At 44.0% G+C, this 19,648-nt stretch overlaps 1 protein-coding gene across 1 annotated transcript in view; it reads right to left on the bottom strand.

Annotated features, from left to right (window-relative positions):
• LOC114659737 (E3 ubiquitin-protein ligase DTX4-like) overlaps positions 1 to 19,648 on the bottom strand; it is an 85,599-nt gene that overhangs the window by 20,271 nt on the left and 45,680 nt on the right. Inside the window, exon 2 of the mRNA XM_028812371.2 lies at positions 8,683 to 9,478. Coding sequence (XP_028668204.1) covers positions 8,683 to 9,478 — 796 coding nt within the window. The remainder of the gene's footprint in view (positions 1 to 8,682; positions 9,479 to 19,648) is intronic.

Raw genomic sequence — 19,648 nt, 5'->3', positions numbered from 1 at the left:
GCACAAGGATCTGAGCGACTTCGAGAACAGCCAAACTGTGATGGCTAGACGACAGGGTACCAGTCACTTCGACACCGACTCTTTATTTAAGGTAGTATCCATCGTCTTTGACTCCACAATTTATGGTACCACCAACTTTGACTCTAACTCCTTAATTTAAGGTACCACTGACTTGTACTTCGACTACAACCCCACAATTAAGGGTATCATGGACTTCCACTCTGACTCCTCAATTTATGGCACCACCAACTTCGACTCCGGACTCCAACTTCTCAACTTATGATGCCTCCGATTCCTCTATTCGTAATAAGATGAATATATTTAATATTTTTATTGAACGCACATAACATACAAGAAAATTGGAAATTTGAACACATCACATTACAGTTTACACTGTTTTACCGATCCCGACTCTGACTCCAGTAACCCAATAATTGCTTCCGACAGCAGCTCCACGACTCCACAACCCTGATGCTAGTTCCCCCAAGGAAAACGTAAAAAATCATTTATCACCATCAGAACTAAACATTGAAAATGAATTAACAGATTGAGACCAGTGTTGTAAAAACCCTTAATGAGATCGTGAAACAGCAGGGAAAGATTCAAAAACCTGACAGAAAATTAAAAAAGCAAAAACTCCAATCATAACAACGACTGACTGCGAGAGTCCGACTGGGAATGCTGGATCCGTGAGGTTAGCACTCCGCTTGCCCCCCTCAGTGGAAATAGTTTGAGACATAAAAGTGGTAATGTTAATCCTCATCATCTGCGTTATCATTATCACTTCAAAATATTACTATATGGGCTCATCTTGTGGGGATGAATGTGGTTAAAATTTAGGCAGTAATTATAGTCAAAAGTTGACATTATAACAAATGGAAAATTCCTGTTACCAACATCCGACTGCCAGGCTGTGGAGCCAAACCCATAAACGTACAATTATAAAGAAATGTTGAAGTCGGTTAGCTGGCCCGGTGCCCATGTTTAGCATATGTGTTTCACTTTAGCATGTACCCTCTATGTATCAGCACACAGTTCGGCAGAGCGCAGAGAGGCACCGTAGGGGTCTTCTTGTGCCATCCAGGAAACTGGCTAAGACCACTGCCCGTTGTCACGTATGCGCATCTATGGTTCACTCTTCAGACTCATCAGAGGTAGGTACTACCACTCCGGGTCAAGAGGGGGCGCCAACGCTAACCTTCTCCTCCTTTATTCCCTCCCTGTCGTACAGAGAAGACACTCAGCAAGGGCAACTGACTCCGCTCATTCCAATTCCCCACCTACAAAGCCCACAGCAGCCAGAAGGAGGTGTTCAGTCTTGTAGAGGACGTACCGCAGGACAGAGCTCCTTTCTCGGTGACCAGAACTAAGCTGACAGCTACCTTGTTTGGATTTGATTTTCTTGCATTGGTGCGCGTTGCGACCCTTTTTCATTACTCTTTTTTTTTTTTGTGTGTGTGTGGAATTAAATGGGGATGACTGGGTTGGCACCCTAACATTTCTTCATAGAACTTAGTGTTTTCCTTGACCACACCGCACAGGACACCAAGATGCCATTCCAGAGGTGGTCGTGACCACCGCCTTGATGGAACACGAATTGGGGATCTGGGAATTGGTCAAAAGAGGATCATAGGACATCTGTTTGTCTCCCACCTCCACTCCAGCAAGGGAGCAGCAGGAAGTTACATAGGTGCACCCGGGACTTTAAATAGACAGAAGTATGACCCCGAACTGTTGAAAGGCCAATTACTACGTGACCCAAGGAAGCAGCCAAGGGACACACTTTAAAAGGAGCGTCCCTCCTTCAGCCAGGGGAGCTTGGAGTCACAAGTGAAGTGGAGGCGACAGCATGCCTGCTAAAGAGAAAGAGATAGAAAAACTAGCAGTATCACGGGTCAGGAGAGCAGTGGAGAAGGTGGGTCAGGCAGTGGATAATATACAGAAGACCTTCTGTGTCCATGGCGCAAATTTTGCTGGGCTCAAAGCACCATGGTCTCACTAAAATTTTTGTAAAGTGAAACAAAGTTTCACTGCAAATTCAGTTTACAAAACAGAACACAATACAACTCTGTGCCATCACACGTGTTCATGACAAACAGCATTTCGAGAATACCAGAACTGAGTCGCTGATACATAGTAGGGCTGCGTGGTATACACAAATTTTAAACCGTATGCTACCAGCATTTCCACATTTTCTGTGCTGGAAGAAAATGTTAGCTTTTCTCAATCTCCCCAATGACACTCGTTATCGTAGTTGCGTAAAAACATCCATTTGGTGAAGTCGAAAGTGCACACTTTCGATGTAACTGAAACTTTTTGGGGAACCCCCCCCCCCCACCTCATTGCTTCAACACGATCAGGACTTCTGCTAAGTCAAAACTGCACTCTTTGACCTGATCGAAACTTTATGTGGGACCCCACCTCATTGATTCGACACATCCGTGAAGTCGAAATTGCACGCTTCAACATGATCATGACTTCATGGGGGACCCCCCCCCCCCCCATGGCTTCGACACAACTGGGACTTCTGTAAAGTTGAAACTGCATGCTTTGATGTGATTGGAACTTCATGCAGACCCCCGCCTTCTTGCTTTAACATGATCATCCATCCATCCATCCATTTTCCAACCTGCTGAATCCTAACTACAGGGTCACGGGGGTCTGCTGGAGCCTATCCCAGCCAACACAGGGCACAAGGCAGGGAACCAATCCCGGGCAGGGTGCCAACCCACCGCAGGACACACACAAACACACCCACACACCAAGCACACACTAGGGCCAATTTAGAATCACCAATCCACCTAACCTGCATGTCTTTGGACTGTGGGGGGAAACATGATCAGGATTTCTGTAAAGTCGAAACTACATGCTTTGACATGATTGGAACTTCACATGGGACCCCCGTCCCTTATTGCTTTGACACAACTAGGATGCCCGTGAAGTCGAAACTGCTTTGATGTGAATGGAACTTCATGGGGACCCCCGCCTTTTTGCTTTGACATGATCAGGACTTCTGTAAAGTCGAAACTACATGCTTTGACATGATTGGAACTTCACATGGGACTCTCCCTCTTATTGCTTTAACATGATCGGTACTTCTGCAAAGTCAAAAACTGCACACTTCAACATGATTATAACTTCAAGGGAACCCCCCTACTGCTTCAACACGATTGGGACATTTGTAAAGTCAAAACTGCACACTTGAACGTGATTGGAACTTCACGTGGGACCCCCCTCACTCTTATTGCTTTGACACAACTAGGATGCCCGTGAAGTCGAAACTGCATGCTTTGATGAGATTGGAACTTCATGGGGACCCCCACCTTTTTGCTTTGACATGTTCAGGACTTTTGTAAAGTCGAAATTGCACACTGTGACATGATTGGAACTTCACGTGGGACCCTCCCTCTTATTGCTTCAACATGATTGGGACTTCTGTAAAGTCGAAACTGCACTCTTCAACATGATTATAACTTAACGGGACCCCCCACCCCCCAGTGGTTCGACATGATTGCACACTTCAACATAATCGGAACGTCACATGGGACCCTTCTGGCCCCAGAACAAATTGTGCTTGAGCTTTCACTATTAACAAAAGGGAAGCGGGGTGTGGTGTGGCGCACCTGGGAGGAGAGCAATTGTGAGGCACAGCAGAGAGGATGGAGTAAAGACTTGTTGGGAGTTATCAGTTATTTAATTCAGAACCATTTTGGTATCAAGGGCGGAGTGGTGGCTCTGAGGCGAGGGATCTATGCCAGCAATTGAAAGGCTGCCATTTCGAATCCCATAAACGGCAGAAGTGACTCTACTCCATTGGGCCCCTGAGCAAGACCCTTAACCCTGCAGTTGCTCCGCCCTGGGTATGACGTTAGTCTGCATCCAGCCCAGGAAGCAGGTCCTCCAACCTGCAGGGAAACCTTGAGGATTGGTGGCAGGATTGGCACTCAGGCCGCTGTAAAAAAAAAAAAAAACCCTCAGAGTGTTCAGTGTGCTGCTGAGGTGTCACGCCAGTTGCACGGCTGCATTCGGATCTCAGTCCGAGTGATTTGCCGCGAGGTGGGTGCGACAACGCACTGTAATCAGCGCATGCTCCCAACCTCATTTTGGTATCAGTACTGAGGTCAGGAAGCTGGTGTTCCCACCGAAGACAATAGTTTAGTGCCAATTGAACACTAATACAGAGTCCAAAGTCAAAGTAAATGCCACTGCACACGCGCTTCCATTCTTGCAGAGGGAATGCACAAGGCTGGAAGTCACATGGCACTCAACCGTCGCCTAGCAACGTAACACAGCTGAATCAAAGCATGCAGACTGCGTTTTTCGTTTAGGTGGAGAGACCTCGTGTCTCGATTTTTATCGATGTTTCCTCAGTGCTGTTGTGTAACCCTGAAGCAAATCACTTCCATTCCTTGGACTGCAGCTCCACAGTCTATACAATGTGCCTCCGCGTGGTTTTATTATAAAGTATACTTATTTTTCAAGACATATGATGTGGGGTCGCATAATTAATACAATATTGCAGCGTTCCATTTTCCTCTTGCTTTCATATCTAACTCAGAACATATGAAACTGCACAAACAAGGGGACGCATGCAACTCGTTTTCTCAGCTAATGGCTAAACAGAACAGTCCCAATGCCTCATTCCGACAGTTCTTAAACGTGATCAGATGCCCCGCTTCATCTACGCGACTGACTGGTTTATTTTGGATTCCCAGGATAATTTGTCTGCTCTTCCCAAAGTCTCCACTTGGTGTCCTCAAGTCCATGCAGAATTCTGCTAGACTCCCTTTACTAATTCTCCTCCTTCTTTCGGCTACTCCAGGTAGGGGTCGCCACAGCGGATCATCTTCTTCCATCTCTTCCTGTCCTCTGTATCTTGTTCTGTTACACCCATCACCTGCAAGTCCTCTCTCACCACACCCATTAACCTCCTCTTAGGCCTTCCTCTTCTCCTCTTCCCTGGCAGCTCTGTCCTTAGCACCCTTCTCCCAATATACTCAGCATCTCTTCTCTGCACATGACCAAACCAACGCAATCTCACCTCTCTGACTTTGTCCACCAACCGTCCAACTTCAGCTGACCCTCTAATGTCCTCATTTCTAATCCTGTCCATCCTCGTCACACCCAATGCAAATCTTAGCATCTTTAACTCTGCCACCTCTAGCTCTGTCTCCTGCTTTCTGGTCAGTGCCACCGTCTCCAACCCATACAACATAGCTGGTCTCACTACCGTCCTGCAGATCTTCCCTTTCACTCTTGCTGATACCCGTGTGTCACAAATCACTCCTGACGCTCTTCTCCACCCACTCCATCTTGCCTGCACTCTCTTCTTCACCTCTCTTCCACACTTCCCGTTACTCTGTATTGTTAATCCCAAGTATTTAAACTCCTCTACCTTCACCAACTCTACTTCCTGCATCCTCACCATTCCACTGACCTCCCTCTCATTTACATACATGGATTCTGTCTTGGCGGTCCTACTGACCTTCATTCCTCTCCTCTCCAGAGCATATCCCTTTACTAATGCCTGCCTGAATTCTGAAATCCAGTCCATAATTATCTTCCTTCATCAGAGCTGGTGTATCCTTTAGGTGACTAAGGCCGGATTTATACTTCACGCGACGCGACGCATGCTGCAGCGGACACTCCTGCTAGATAGATAGATAGATAGATAGATAGATAGATAGATACTTTATTAATCCCAATGGGAAATTGCTACGCAAGCTTTGTTCTGTTTATACTTGCGCGTGTACTTTACGTAAACCTGGAGGAATCCACCAGGTGGCAGTGCGAGATGATATCACGGGGAGAACAGGTTTGGCTTCGCTGTGTTGTGAATTACCTGGTACACCCATTAAACTCCGATGACACCTTACCGCAATATCTCTGAAAAGGATATTTAATGATTAAATCCATCAGTCCAGGGGTTTCAGCTAGCATTGGACACGAGGCAGAAACAATCCCTGGACGAGGCATCAGCTCATCGCAAGGTGAATACAAGCACACACTCACACACATACACGCTGGTGTCACCAAATCTGCATATCTTTAGATGGAAGCCGGAGCACACGGTGGAAACCCAGTAGGAAAACATGCAAACTCCAGGCAGGGAATACCAGCGACGTGACTCCGTGTGAGACATCAGTGCTACCCGCTCCGCCACCGTGTCACCCCCATGTGTGTCATTATTAACAGTATTCATTATTTAAACGAAATTACAGATTTATCTGTAAAATGTAACATACATACTTCAATGCATTTCATCATAAAAGTGATATCAAGTATAAATCTAAGGATTCTAAATGTGCAGAGAGTTGGAATATCACACATTTAATGTGTTCTGTGTGCTGATCTATTGCTGTTTGCCGCTGCTGTCAGGAACGGAGGAAGCCCCAGAAAAAAAAGACGGCACAGAAGACGGTATGTGAGACTTTTAAAATGAATTGTGTCATTACGATCGGGAATATGCGCCGCTTGAATATAAAAGCACCACAAATGCATCTGCATGTTGGCATTTTGCTTCACCACATCGAGCCATTCATCAAACATCGAAGCGCGCACACCGATCTCGTAGGATCCTCAAAGCGGCTTTCTGTCACATGTAGATAGCAACCATAGAGTCTGACGTCACATTCCAACTTTTAGCACACTGCGCCCTCTGACTTTTTGCTGGTACTGCAACTCGCGCACGTTCAGAGGACGCATCAAATGAACGCTGGGAACGCGTGGCAGCCATGATGCGGGCGCGTACGTGTTATGAGCGTGAATTATAAACGAGCCCTTAAGCGCCCGCCTTGGGTGCCGTCACCAGAGGGGTGCCATTTAGGGGAAAGGAATGTTTTCTGCTTTTTGGCACCTTCATTACCCCGTCCAGCTTTGACTTTGTCCTTTAGGATGAGCGTTCCATCCATTTGCAACACAAAAGGAAAATAAATAAATAAATGGCGGTACTCCTTGCCTTAGGGGGTCTGGAAACAGACTGATATACAATAATGCATTCATCTTTCCCTCAGTTCCAAGCAGTCACCCGGTCCCTGCCACCACCATGCACTACCGTAAGGATGGAGTTATTCCGATGATGAGCAGTGCCTGGTCTTCATCACGCATAGAGCTTGGAGTCCAATCTTTGTCTCATCAGACCAAAGTCGTTTACAAGCCGTTTTGGCAAAGCCCAAATGGGCTGTCAGTGTCTCCCATCTTGCCAATCTACTGGAAACGCCTCATTAATGGAGTGCTGCTGAGATGGCTGTCCTTTCAACTGGTTCTCCCATCTTATTGGGGTCTTGGTCAACTTCCTGACCCTTCTTGCCTGGTTAGCTAGTTTGGAGTCTTGGTGCTTCCAAACTTGTTCTGTTTCACAATTCTGGACAGAGATCCCCCATGGTGGTCTGGTAGAGTGGTGATATACATACAACTAGCGGTACTCCCTGCCAAGGGCATTGCTTGGGTTTATCCATTGGAGGTCCAGAAACTCACTGATATACAGAAACGCATTCATCTTCCCCTCAGTTCTGACCAGTCTCTCTGTGCCTTCCACCACCAGGCTTCACCATAAGGATGGAGTTAGGCCGGTGATGAGCAGTGCCTGGTCTTCACCACACAATATGCTTGAAGTTTAATCTTTGTCTCATCAGACCAGTCGTTTATATGCCATTTGGCGAACTCCAAGTGGGCTGTCACCCGGCCACTCTACCGTATGCGCCTCATAGATGGGGTGCTGCTGTGATGTTTGTCCTTGTGACAGGTTCTCCCAACTCAGCAGAGGATTTCCAAACCTCTCTTGTGACTATTGGGTTTCTTGGTCACCTTCCTGATCAAGGCCCTTCCTTGCTTGGTTACTTAGTTTGGCCTGGATGACCAACTCTAGGAAGAGACTCGGGCTCCCAAACTTCTTCTGTTTCACAATTCTGCATCTCCCTTGGCGGTCTGATAGTGTGGAGCGTAGAGTGGGGCAGGCTGGGCAGTAGTGGGAAGTGCAAAATCTCAATTAACTTACCAATCGTGGTTGGGGAGCGAAGCGCCAGGCGAAGTGCTGGAAGGACATATCGGTGAGTATGGCCCCCCATTTCATGAACTGCATTTAGCCAACCTGAGCGATAATCCTAATGTTTGATGAGTTGACTGCTTCTCGGTCAATAATAATAATAATTTTAATTTATATAGCACCTTATCATACATTTACATGCGACTCAAGGTGCTTTCCACAAATTAATCAACAAAAACCATAGATATATACCACAGTTACTTGGATTATTGTCATTAATTAATACTTTCTAATAAATGTTAAGTATGCCAAAATCAGCCAGGTATTGATAAGCAAAATTAAACCCTAAAGTGTGAAACAAACCTTCACTCTTATTAGAAAAAGGTTTTCTAACACTCAGTGCTTTCAATGATATCCTTGTTTTTATAGAAAAGTAAGCCATGGCCAAAGTAAGGCCATTAATCCATCCTCCATGAATGAACCCAAGTAACTGACTGATCAGCAGGCATGGATGAAACATTTGTGGTAAAAACTTCAGTTGCTTTTCTAAATCCATCATTTTTTAGCCTCGAATCTTGGAAAATTCACGAAAAGCACGAAAACGAACTGCCTAAGCCCCCTTAATCTTCCCAAAAACAAACATTCTGCACGTACCCCCTTCATTTCTAAGCGTTTTTTGCTAAGTAGATCCAACTTACCCAGAAGCTATAAGTGCCCGCGACTGTGCCATGGCAATTCTCTGCAGCGTGGGCCTGCTCAGATTGGCCAGACTGGAACGGGCAATGGTGCCTGTGCTGGCAGAGGAGACAGTAACTCTGGGGCTGGCAACCCCAGCTGAGGAGAGGACTGGCGCGCTACTGCTTGTGGCACTGTTGACAGATATCTGAGAAGGCTTGGCACCCGGGCTTCCTGATTTAGTGTTGGGTGGGCTTCGTGTGACAGTCGCAGGCGGTGGTGCCGCTTGCTTTCCTTTGCGGTTTTGCGGGCTGAGTGTGCTAGAAGCTGCTGCAGCTGCTGCCGCTGCTGTGGCCTTCACACTCATCACAAGCATGCACTGCTGACAGTTACAAGGCTGTCCAGGTGGAGGCGCTGATGCGGCCGCCACAATGCTAGTAGAGAGGCTGTTTATGCCAGTACTTGATGCTGACGTCACACTGGAATTTGCTGCGCCAGCTCCGGCAGGCCAGGACTGTGACTTTGGTAACGCTCCAGTCACCAGCGGGTAAGTGAGGTCCAGCCGGCGTTGAATCCTTCGCCGCCGCTGAGTCTGCCGATTGATCTGGCTCATCGAGGTGAAGTCAATAATATAGCAGAAGCCAATGGGAGTCAGGTCCAACCATGGCTGCTGTCGGTCCCGCGCCGCCTGTATGGTGATACAGATTTCCATATCATAGGGCGTCCAGGATCCCGAATCATTCTCCCATTCCCAAACCACACCTTTCCCGGGGGCTGATGTTGGGTCATAGAAGCTGCGCCGCACCGGTCGTAGGGTACCTGTTAGGAGGGAAGGAAAGAGAGAGTCAGCCATCAAAGAAGTGTTCTTCATCCCAATGCTCATTTCTTACATCAGCTTTGAGAAGACAAAAAATTTAAAAAAGCATCAGCAAAAAAGCTAAAGGTTTGTGAATTTGACAAAACTGAAAACACATCAAAATCAATCTGCTCTAATGACCATCAATTACAACTTCTAGAAAAATGTGACATGCTTTGACATCCACCATAATAAAATGATAAGTGTCTGTGTGTCCATCTAGTTGCTATGTCTCTGTCATTCCAAAAGATGGTGCATCACAAACATTAACACTGCTTTTAAGAATCCCATACCAAATGGCATATAAAAGAGATATATGCATTGCATTGGTTCATTCTAACAGATAGCACATCCCAAACATTGACATGGCTTTTACAAATTCCCTATCAAATAGCATATAACAGAGACTTATTCATTGCATTTGTCATTCCAACAGATGGCACCATCACAAACATTAACACTTCTTTTACAAATCCCATACCCAAATGTCTTATAACAGAGACATATGCACTGCATTTGTCAATCCAACAGATGGCACATTTTTAACATTAGCAATCCAATACCAACCAGCTTATAACAGAGACATATGTATTGCATTTGTCATTTCAACAGACTGTGCATCGCAAACATTAACCCTGCTTTTACAAATCCAATACCAAATGGCTTATAGCAGAGATGGATGCATTGCATTTGTCTTTACAGCAGATGGCGCATCACAAACAATAATACAGTACATTTACGAATTCCAAACCAAACGGCTTAAAACAGACACATGCATTGTATTTTTCATTCCAACAGATGGTGCATCACAAACACTAATACTGCTTTTACGAATCCCATACCAAATGGCTTATACCAGAAATGGATGCATTGCATTTGTCATTCCAACAGATGGCACATCACAAACACTAATACTGCATTTACGAATTCCATACCAAACGGCTTAAAACAGAGACACATGCATTGTATTTTTCCTTCCAACAGATGGTGCATCACCAACATTATTGCTGCTTTTGCAAATCCAATACCAAATGACATATAGCTGGGACACACAGCATGAATTGCATTTGTCATTCCAGCAGATGGCACATCACAAGCATTAACACTGCTTTTATGAATCTCATATTAAACAGCATATAACAGAGACACATGCATTGCATGGTGCAGTGCAAACATTAACATGGAGGTCTGTGATTTCAACTCATCATAGACTAGATAGATAGATAGACAGATAAACAGACAGAGACATGAAAGGCACTATATAATAGATACATAGACCTTTAAAGGTATTAATGAATGAATGAATGAATGCATGAATGAATGAATGAAAAAGTAAATAATGTGCAATACACTGTTACCTTGTTCCAGACTGCTTTGAATTTGCTGCTTTGATATAAAAGCCAATTATTATTGTAATTCCCTACTGGCAGGTGCCCCTTCTAATCTTCTATCACAGCTCCAGCTTACTCAAAACTCGGCTCCTTACACAGACCAGCAGCAGCGAGCACATCACACCCATCCTGCTCCACCTTCACTGGCTCCCTGTGTCTTACAGGATTGAATATAAATTTCTACTAATAACCTACAAAGCCTTAAACGACCTCGCGCCAAACTACATCAGTGACCTTCATCATCACTATGTGCCTGTCTGCCCACTAAGGTTCTCTGATTTTGGTAATCTTGTTGTGCCCCTCACTAATCTACACTCCATGGGTGACAGCAGGGCCTTCAGCTGTATAGCACCCAGACTCTGGAATGACCTACCGAAATTAATCAGGTCAGCTGACTCCATGAATTCTTTTAAAATACAACTCAAAACTCATCAGTTCAGGACGGCTTTTAGCTCTACCTGACTTTATTACCCCTCTCAGTTTACCTCTCTGTCAAGATGCTCATGTGACCTGTATGTGTGTGTGTGTGTGTGTGTGTGTGTGTGTGTGTGTGCAGACCATCAATTATGTTGTCTGTTAGGCTTTTCTCTGAATTTACTGTCGTAATCTTCTTTATTTATTTATCTGGTTTAGTACAATGCTATATACTGTATACCCTGCTGTTCTTTCTTAAACTCTGAAGTGCCTTGTGCATGGGAAAGGCGCTATATAAATAAAATGTATTATTATTATTAACTTACAGTACACTTAACTAGATTTGGTACACCAGTGAAATGACAGTAATTTAGTGAAGTAGCTACTTATATAAAGGCTCTCTATGATGTTTTACACCTTCTTTACACTTATTAAACACACTGCTGACATTTTAATCGCAGGTCAGGTCTTTCCCCTTGAGTTATGTGAAGCACACATTTCATAAGAATGTAACAGTATATGGCACTGCAGTTGTAAAAGTCCATTAATCTCAGCCTGAACTCTCCTCATAATGTCCTACGCAGATCTGATTGTGTAATTGCAGTGCAGTTCAACAGTTCATTGTGATCACAAACTTATGTTACTTAAAGGAATCCGCAATACAATGTGCGCACTGTTTGTGAAAATTCTTCACTACTTCCTTTTACAATTGTCAGCATACTCGTATTTACAGACCTTGGCTCCTGTACAGAACTTGGCAGTAATGTGAGAAAGCCTGCAGTGTATCCTATAGGGGGCGCCAATGTGTTGCAAACATAAAAAACAAAAAAATATATAAAGTCCAGAATGGTAAGGGTTACTTTCTGAAAAGTTCTACAATGCACCACAGGGATGGGCGCTGCCATTTTTCATATCAGTGAGTCACAAAACCTGCTCCCTGAATTGATGACTCTCTCCTCCCTTCTTCTCATCCTTTTTTTTCCTTTTTAAGTATCAGCCATGAATTTTTTAAAATTAAGCCACACCATTAGCTACGGGCTATTCAGCTTTGCTGGTGTGTTTTGAAGACTAGACAGCATCGATACAAACCACATCACAGCTCCGCCAACTGAAACTCCGAGACAATCTAAGTCTCCAATATTCAACCGGATTACTTTTACTGTAGTTATAATGTGACTTGCTTGGCTTTATCTTACGTTCATCCTTTGCACTGCCTCTTTGGAGATCCAGACTAAAAGTCTAAGCTGATCACCACTTGAGTTTGCATGATCTCCTCAATGCATGGGAGGTTTTTCTCTTTTTAAAATTCCTCGGACTGTCCGATTCAGCATTGCTTCAACTTCATGTGACGCTCACAGACAGAGGTGACTTGTGTTTTCATTTGTGGTTTTCTGCTCTAAGAGTGCTCAAGGCTGCACACCATCCCAGCCATGTAACTGTGAACCAGTCCAGCGTGAGGGAGTGTGTGCTTCAACGGTCCCCGTGACGGGCCGACATCCCATCTGATGTCTTGGTCTTAAAGCTGCTGGGATAGGCGGTGAGGCCTGCAACCTGATAATGAGAAACAACAGGCCTGGGAGAGCTGGGGGGCCAACAGGTGTTCTTGTTTGGTCATTTATGTCGTACTTTTAGGTTTAGCTGCACTCATTCCTCCTTGATATTTAATTGGCTAACAAAGGTGATCGTGTTGGATACATGTGGCCTGCTTGGTATTAGTATGGGCGTGAAGAGCTGCCATGAAGACCCCCTCCTATCAAAAGATATAGTAGATAGAAAAGACACTGAGATAGATAGATAGATAGATAGATAGATAGATAGATAGATAGATAGATAGATAGATAGATAGATAGATAGATAGATAGATAGATAGATAGATATGAAAGGCACTATGACAGACAGACAGACAGAAAATGAAAGGCACTATATAATAGATAGATAGATAGATAGATAGATAGATAGATAGATAGATAGATAGATAGATAGATAGATACTACCTGACAGACAGACAGAAAGAAAAGGTACTATATGATAGATAGAGATAGATAGACAAAAGGCACTATATGACAGACAGACAAAAGGTGCTACATGATAGACAGACAGATGAAAGGTGATATATGACATACAGATAGATAGATAGATAGATAGATAGATAGATAGATAGATAGATAGATAGATAGATAGATAGAGATGGTGGCAGCGCTGCTGCTTCGCAGTTAGGAGACCCGGGTTCGCTTCCCGGGTCCTCCCTGCGTGGAGTTTGCATGTTCTCCCCATGACATGAAGGTTAGGTGGATTGGCGTTTCTAAATTGGCCCTAGTGTGTGCTTGGTGTGTGGGTGTGTTTGTGTGTGACCTGTGGTGGGTTGGCACCCTGCCCGGGATTGGTTCCTGCCTTGTGTCCTGTGTTGGCTGGGATTGGCTCCAGCAGACCCCCGTGACCCTGTGTTCAGATTCAGCGGGTTGGAAAATGGATGAATAGATAGAGTGAAAGACACTATATAATAGATAGATAGATATGAAAGGCACTATTACAGACAGACAGACAGATAGATAGATAGGGTGGTACCTGTTGTGATTAGAGCAAACAAACAATAGAGAAAAGGGTTTGAGGCCTCCTAATAGCCCCCACAAAATAGGCTAGGACATTAACCAACCTGTCCAGATACGTAAAGCCTCACCCCAGGCAGCCAACCCACAAAGTCCACAAGCAGGCTTCGGCCTGCATTGGCCTAAAATGGGGTCTGGATTTTGCTGATAGTATTTTAAATGTCTCAAGATATACAAAAAAAGAAAAAAAAAAACTAAAAATGTCCCACATGGGAGAGAAACTGTAAAACATCTGGACCGAGAGACAAATTCAAAAGAAAACTTGTATAAGCAAAGAAATATGTATTACTAACTCAAAAAGAAGCAACTGTGGCAAAAGGTGAAAAATAAGTCAGCAGGGATTTCTGTAAAAAAACGCAAATCCAAATGCCAGATCCACACAATCAAAGACCAGAAAGAGAATCAAGAAGCCAATAGCCAGGAACACAATACTCAAATACTCGCAGTCAGCACGTCTTTGAACGTCAATGAACCACCGAAGGACCAGCACACTGCAGCTTCAATTGGAAAGGCTGAGGGCGGCCATTCAGCGGTCATGTCAGGGTGGCCCTGAATATCCAGCCCAAGTCTGAGTGAGCTGTGCCAGTGTGCTGTATTGCATTATGGTACACAGTATTTAGGACGCTGGAGTGTCTTTACTGCCCACCTTAGTATCCCTCCCTCCAACCGTCACACTCCAGACCTGGCGTGAGACGGACTGAGCAAACATTCCGTTTTTTTAATGCACGTGTGTCTATCGCACGTTAAATTCCTCACGGGCTGACGTTACTCAATATCTGCTCTCTTATCTTTCCATCTTTATGAATTATCGTTCCCCGGGGGCTCTGATGAGTTTGTTTTGCCGCACGAGTCCCGTCCCGTGTCGTGTCTGAGCCTGCACTTTGTAACTTAGCGCAGCATTTTATAATTTTTTTTTTTTAAACAAGCCCGAGTTGAGAGGATGAAGACACTGGGACACTTCATGTGAGGCGTTTTTGTCCAATCGGGCATTCAAGGAGACAGATCTTTTGGGCCACGAGAGCATCTAAACGCATTAATTTACGTATTTTTTTATTTTGACCTTTGATTTTTTTTTTTCTTATCATTTCCTGACTAGTCGTCTTGGGGGCTTTTTACCGCAAAGCTGCTTTTCTTTGGAGAGACAGGAGTCACTACAGGTGTCCACTTTCTTTGAGAGTTGAAATCGGGGCTGGAGAAATGCAGGAGGGTCTAAATAAGTGGAGGCGGCCCACTGCCACTGCAGGGAAAGAAAAAAAAAAACACAATAGGGGGGCTTCAGGGGTTTTATTATCCCTGCCAAGCAAGCACACTCAAACACACCCAACCCCCCAGCCTGGGAAAATAAGCCAAAGAAAGAGAAGCGTCGATGAATGGCACATTGAGGGAGGACGCGTCCTGTCCTGCATGTGAATCCGAGGCGGAGGGGCGAAGCTGCGCGGAGTTCGTCTTTAGTCGCACTAACTCTTTATTCAAGTAAGACAATGGCAGCTGACCAGGTCCCTTTAATAACTCTTTTTAATTTAACTCTTAATTCATAGGCCCAAACAAAAAGAGCAATCTGGAGCCGTCACGTCTCCTAGCGGGACGGCAGGGCAGGCCGAGGGTTTTTTTTTTTGCCTTCCCAGACGCTGAGCACACTGCAGCCATGTTTATTAATCAGGATTTAATTGTGTCAGGCTTTAGGCATTATTTGTGAAAAATCTACTTTTGAAAATTTTTTTAGGCATATAAAACACCACAGCATTTGTTTTTACATCTAATCGGCTTTGACGTGTGGCCCTTACTTCTTATTATTTGGAGCCTCCCGTTTGTATCTTAACTTTGTGAGAGGAGCTCTAAACACAAAATTAATGTTTTAGACTTTATAGCCGGGAAACCAAGTAGACAGAGCACTTTTTTTCTAGACCACCTGCCTTTAAAAATGCTGTTATTAAAAATAAACACATTTGTATTGTTAAGACTCAACCTGCCATGCTGATAAAGTATTAAAAAAAATTAATATAAAGCCTGAAATAAAAGTAGGTCATTATATTGCATCCTCATCCCTAAGGCTACTGCCTGGCAGCATGGAGACAGGAGAAAGAAATGCTAACCGCTGGAGTTTTCTTCAGAGTTCTTTTCCATGATGGTTTCAGGACACGAGAGCGTAGTAACAGGAATTAGGAGTCCATCTGGGAAGCCGATTTGTGCTTTTGATTTAATATGATTATGGGGTGTTCAGAAAGTATTCAGACCCCTTCACTTTTGTCACCTTTTGTTCTGTTGCTGCCTTGTGCTAAAATCGTTTCAATTCATCTCTTCCGCACTCAAGCGACACTCAATACCCCACAATGACAGGATTTTAGGAATGTCTGCAAATATATTAAAAGTACATTTAAAAAGCAAAGAAATTTCCCATGGACACAAGTCTTTAGACCCTTTGCTAGTACTCTTGAAGACCCCGGCTCAGGTTCATCCCATTCTATTGATCATCACCGAGATGTTGTTGCACCTTGTTTGGAGTTCATATGTGTTTCAAGTCAACTGACTGTACTGCTCAGGAAAGACACACAGCTGGCCAAAGATGGTCCACCAGCTGGCAAAAGCCAAGCCATGAGGTCCGAGGAATTGAGCTAAAAGACAGGATTGTGTTGAGACTCGGATTCAAAGAGCGCAATGGCCTCCATAGTTCTTAAATGGAGAAAGTCTGGAACAACCATGACTCTTCCTAGAGCTGACCACTCGGTCAGGCATAGCAAATGTGTGAGAAGAGCCATTATTAGATAAGTGAACATGGGCCCCCAATTATTACTCTGACTGGGCTCCCAAGAACTTGTGTGGAAACTTCCAGAACAGCAACCATTACTGCAAAACTCCTCCGAACTGGACTTTATGACAGGGTGGCCAGTCAAGAAGCCTTTCCTCCCTACAGGACAAAGCAAAGACATACACAGGAGGGGCTAAGGGACAACTCTGGGAATGTCCTCTAATGCCCCAGCCAGAGCCCACTCTAAAATCTCAAGAGAGACCTGAGACCACCAATGGTATCCAGCCAACCTGACAGAGCTGGAGAGGATCCACAGAGAAGAACGGCAGAAGTTCCTCAAATCGAGGTGTGCAAAGCGTGTCGCGTCAGACACAAGAAGACCCCAGGCTGGAATTGTAATGTACTGGACTACCGTAGTGCCTACATCCTTTTTCTGATGCCCCATCCCCACTACTATGTTTTGTTTAAAAACAAAGACATTTGTCTCTATTTTCTCCTTTCATTCACATTATTCTGCCATTTTCAACCCCTGAAAACAAAGACATTTGAAAACGCTCCCTAGAGCCGTCGTAATGTGGATGGGCGAAAATGCAGAATTTTAAAAACACAAACTCTAATCGCACTCTGATTGGTCCGTGCATATTACGTGGTTCTTCCCCGATTGGATCTTTCGCATTACAGCATCTCAATCTGTGATTGGTTACTTTTCACAGAAAAAAAAAAAATACTCATTTCAACATAGTGGGTGCAGAAGAGTTGCTTTCCATGGCACCTTTGTCGCGTTACACCCCCTCAAAGCAACTTAATTGCATTCTGCACAGTTTGAACACTGCATACATGCACAAAAGGGAAATCATTTACTGGTTGCTACAGTTTTGCGATAAACCCTGTGGCCAACAGCGTTACTGTCCCTTCAGGGATTTTTTCCACAAACGTGAGTGCAAACATCTAAGTCATATTCATTTTTGTTCATTTTACTGTGGATGGTGATACTCTCATAAATAATGTGAACAAAGATTTCATTTACAAACGCCATCAGTGTGGACGTAGCCCATGTTACATGGAGCCATCCTGGCAGCTTTGGGCAAAAGGTTAGATAGATAGATAGATAGATAGATAGATAGATAGATAGATAGATAGATAGATAGATAGATAGATAGATAGATAGATAGATAGATTAGTTGGCAGGATTAGACAGAAAGACAGACAGCATAGTTGGCAGGAAGAGACAGACAGACAGATAGCGTAGTTGGCAGGATTAGACAGACAGACAGATAGTGTTGTTGGCAGGATTAGACAAACAGACAGACAGATAGCGTAGTTGGCAGGATTAGACAGATAGATAGATAGCGTAGTTGGCAGGATTAGACAGATAGATAGATAGCGTAGTTGGCAGGATTAGATAGATAGATAGATAGATAGATAGATAGATAGATAGATAGATAGATAGATAGATAGATAGATAGAGTAGTTGTCAGGATTAGACAGAAAGACAGACAGCAGAGTTGGCAGGATTAGACAGACAGACAGACAGCGTAGTTGGCAGGATTAGACAAACAGACAGACAGATAGTGTTGTTGGCAGGATTAGACAGATAGATAGCGTAGTTGGCAGGATTAGACAGAAAGACAGACAGCATAGTTGGCAGGATTAGACAGACAGACAGCGTAGTTGGCAAGATTAGACAGATAGATAGCATAGTTGGTAGGATTAGATAGATAGTGTAGTTGGCAGGACTAGACAGACAGACAGATAGATAGACAGATAGGATAGTTGGCAGGATTAGACAGACAGACAGAGAGCGTAGTTGGCAGGATTAGACAAACAGACAGACAGATAGTGTTGTTGGCAGGATTAGATAGACAGACGGACAGCGTAGTTGGCAGGATTAGACAGACAGACAGATAGCGTAGTTGGCAGGATTATATAGACAGATAGCGTAGTTGGCAGGATTAGACAGACAGTCAGACAGATACACATGAGAGGCACTATATGATGGACAGACAGACAGATGCGAAAGGCACTATATAATAGATACATAGATACACGTGAGAGGCACTATATGATTGACAGACAGACAGACAGACAGATATGAAAAGCACTACATAATAGATAGAGACCCTGCACAGCTGGGCTGGGCTCTGGCTCCTTGTGTGTCTGCTCATTAATGAATGTACACACAAATGTTAGGGTAAGAATTCCAAGTGCTGATATTTTTTGTATGTTTAAAGCAAATGTATGTGAAACTGCAGTTGAGTTCCTCTAATTCGGTCAACTAATTCGTTGGTTAACAGAGAACCACAGACACATGGAGTAAGTGACCATGTAGTGTGGGAGACAGTAGGACTATAGGGACTTTCAAAACTCGACTTGATGTTATTTTGGAGGAGTTAATGGATAGGCCTGTTCTTGTCTTGAATGTCACTTGTTACTGGTTATTTATTCATATGCATTTAAGAATAAGTATTGCCAAAAAAAAAAAAAAAAGCAAAAATTCTTGATCAAACAGAAATCCACCAAGACCATATGACCAGTCAACTGGTTTCAATTTATTTGAATTGAAAACCCATTTCAAATATCCAGGCTATGGTCCTAATGTTGCCATACTGAGCTAAAAAAGCAAACCCCTGCCTCAGGAAAAGTTCTAGCAGAACACAGACAGTGCGCTCTTGTAAAGCCAAGAGGCACAGAACAGAACACACATTGCCAAGCCCTGCTGGGAATAAGGCAGGCCAGACCCCCCAAGCTTCTCACACAAAGGGTGGGCTATTATTGTTAAGATCCCACCCTCCAATTGCCTATAATTACTGGATGTATAAGTTTAAAAAACAACAAAAAACAAAGACAGTTTGTATTGGAGATTGTTTTATGAGGGTTTAAAATAAATGGAATGCCCTGATTGAGTAACGTTCAACGTTATTCATCCTCAAACCAAACTATGCATTCCCCTGGTGTCCGCATAGCACTAAGTGACCA

The sequence above is a fragment of the Erpetoichthys calabaricus genome, chromosome 10, assembly GCF_900747795.2.
Source record: "Erpetoichthys calabaricus chromosome 10, fErpCal1.3, whole genome shotgun sequence".
Taxonomy (NCBI): domain Eukaryota; kingdom Metazoa; phylum Chordata; class Cladistia; order Polypteriformes; family Polypteridae; genus Erpetoichthys; species Erpetoichthys calabaricus.
Note: the sequence above shows the minus strand (reverse complement) of the source record. Positions and strands in the feature narration are given on the sequence as shown.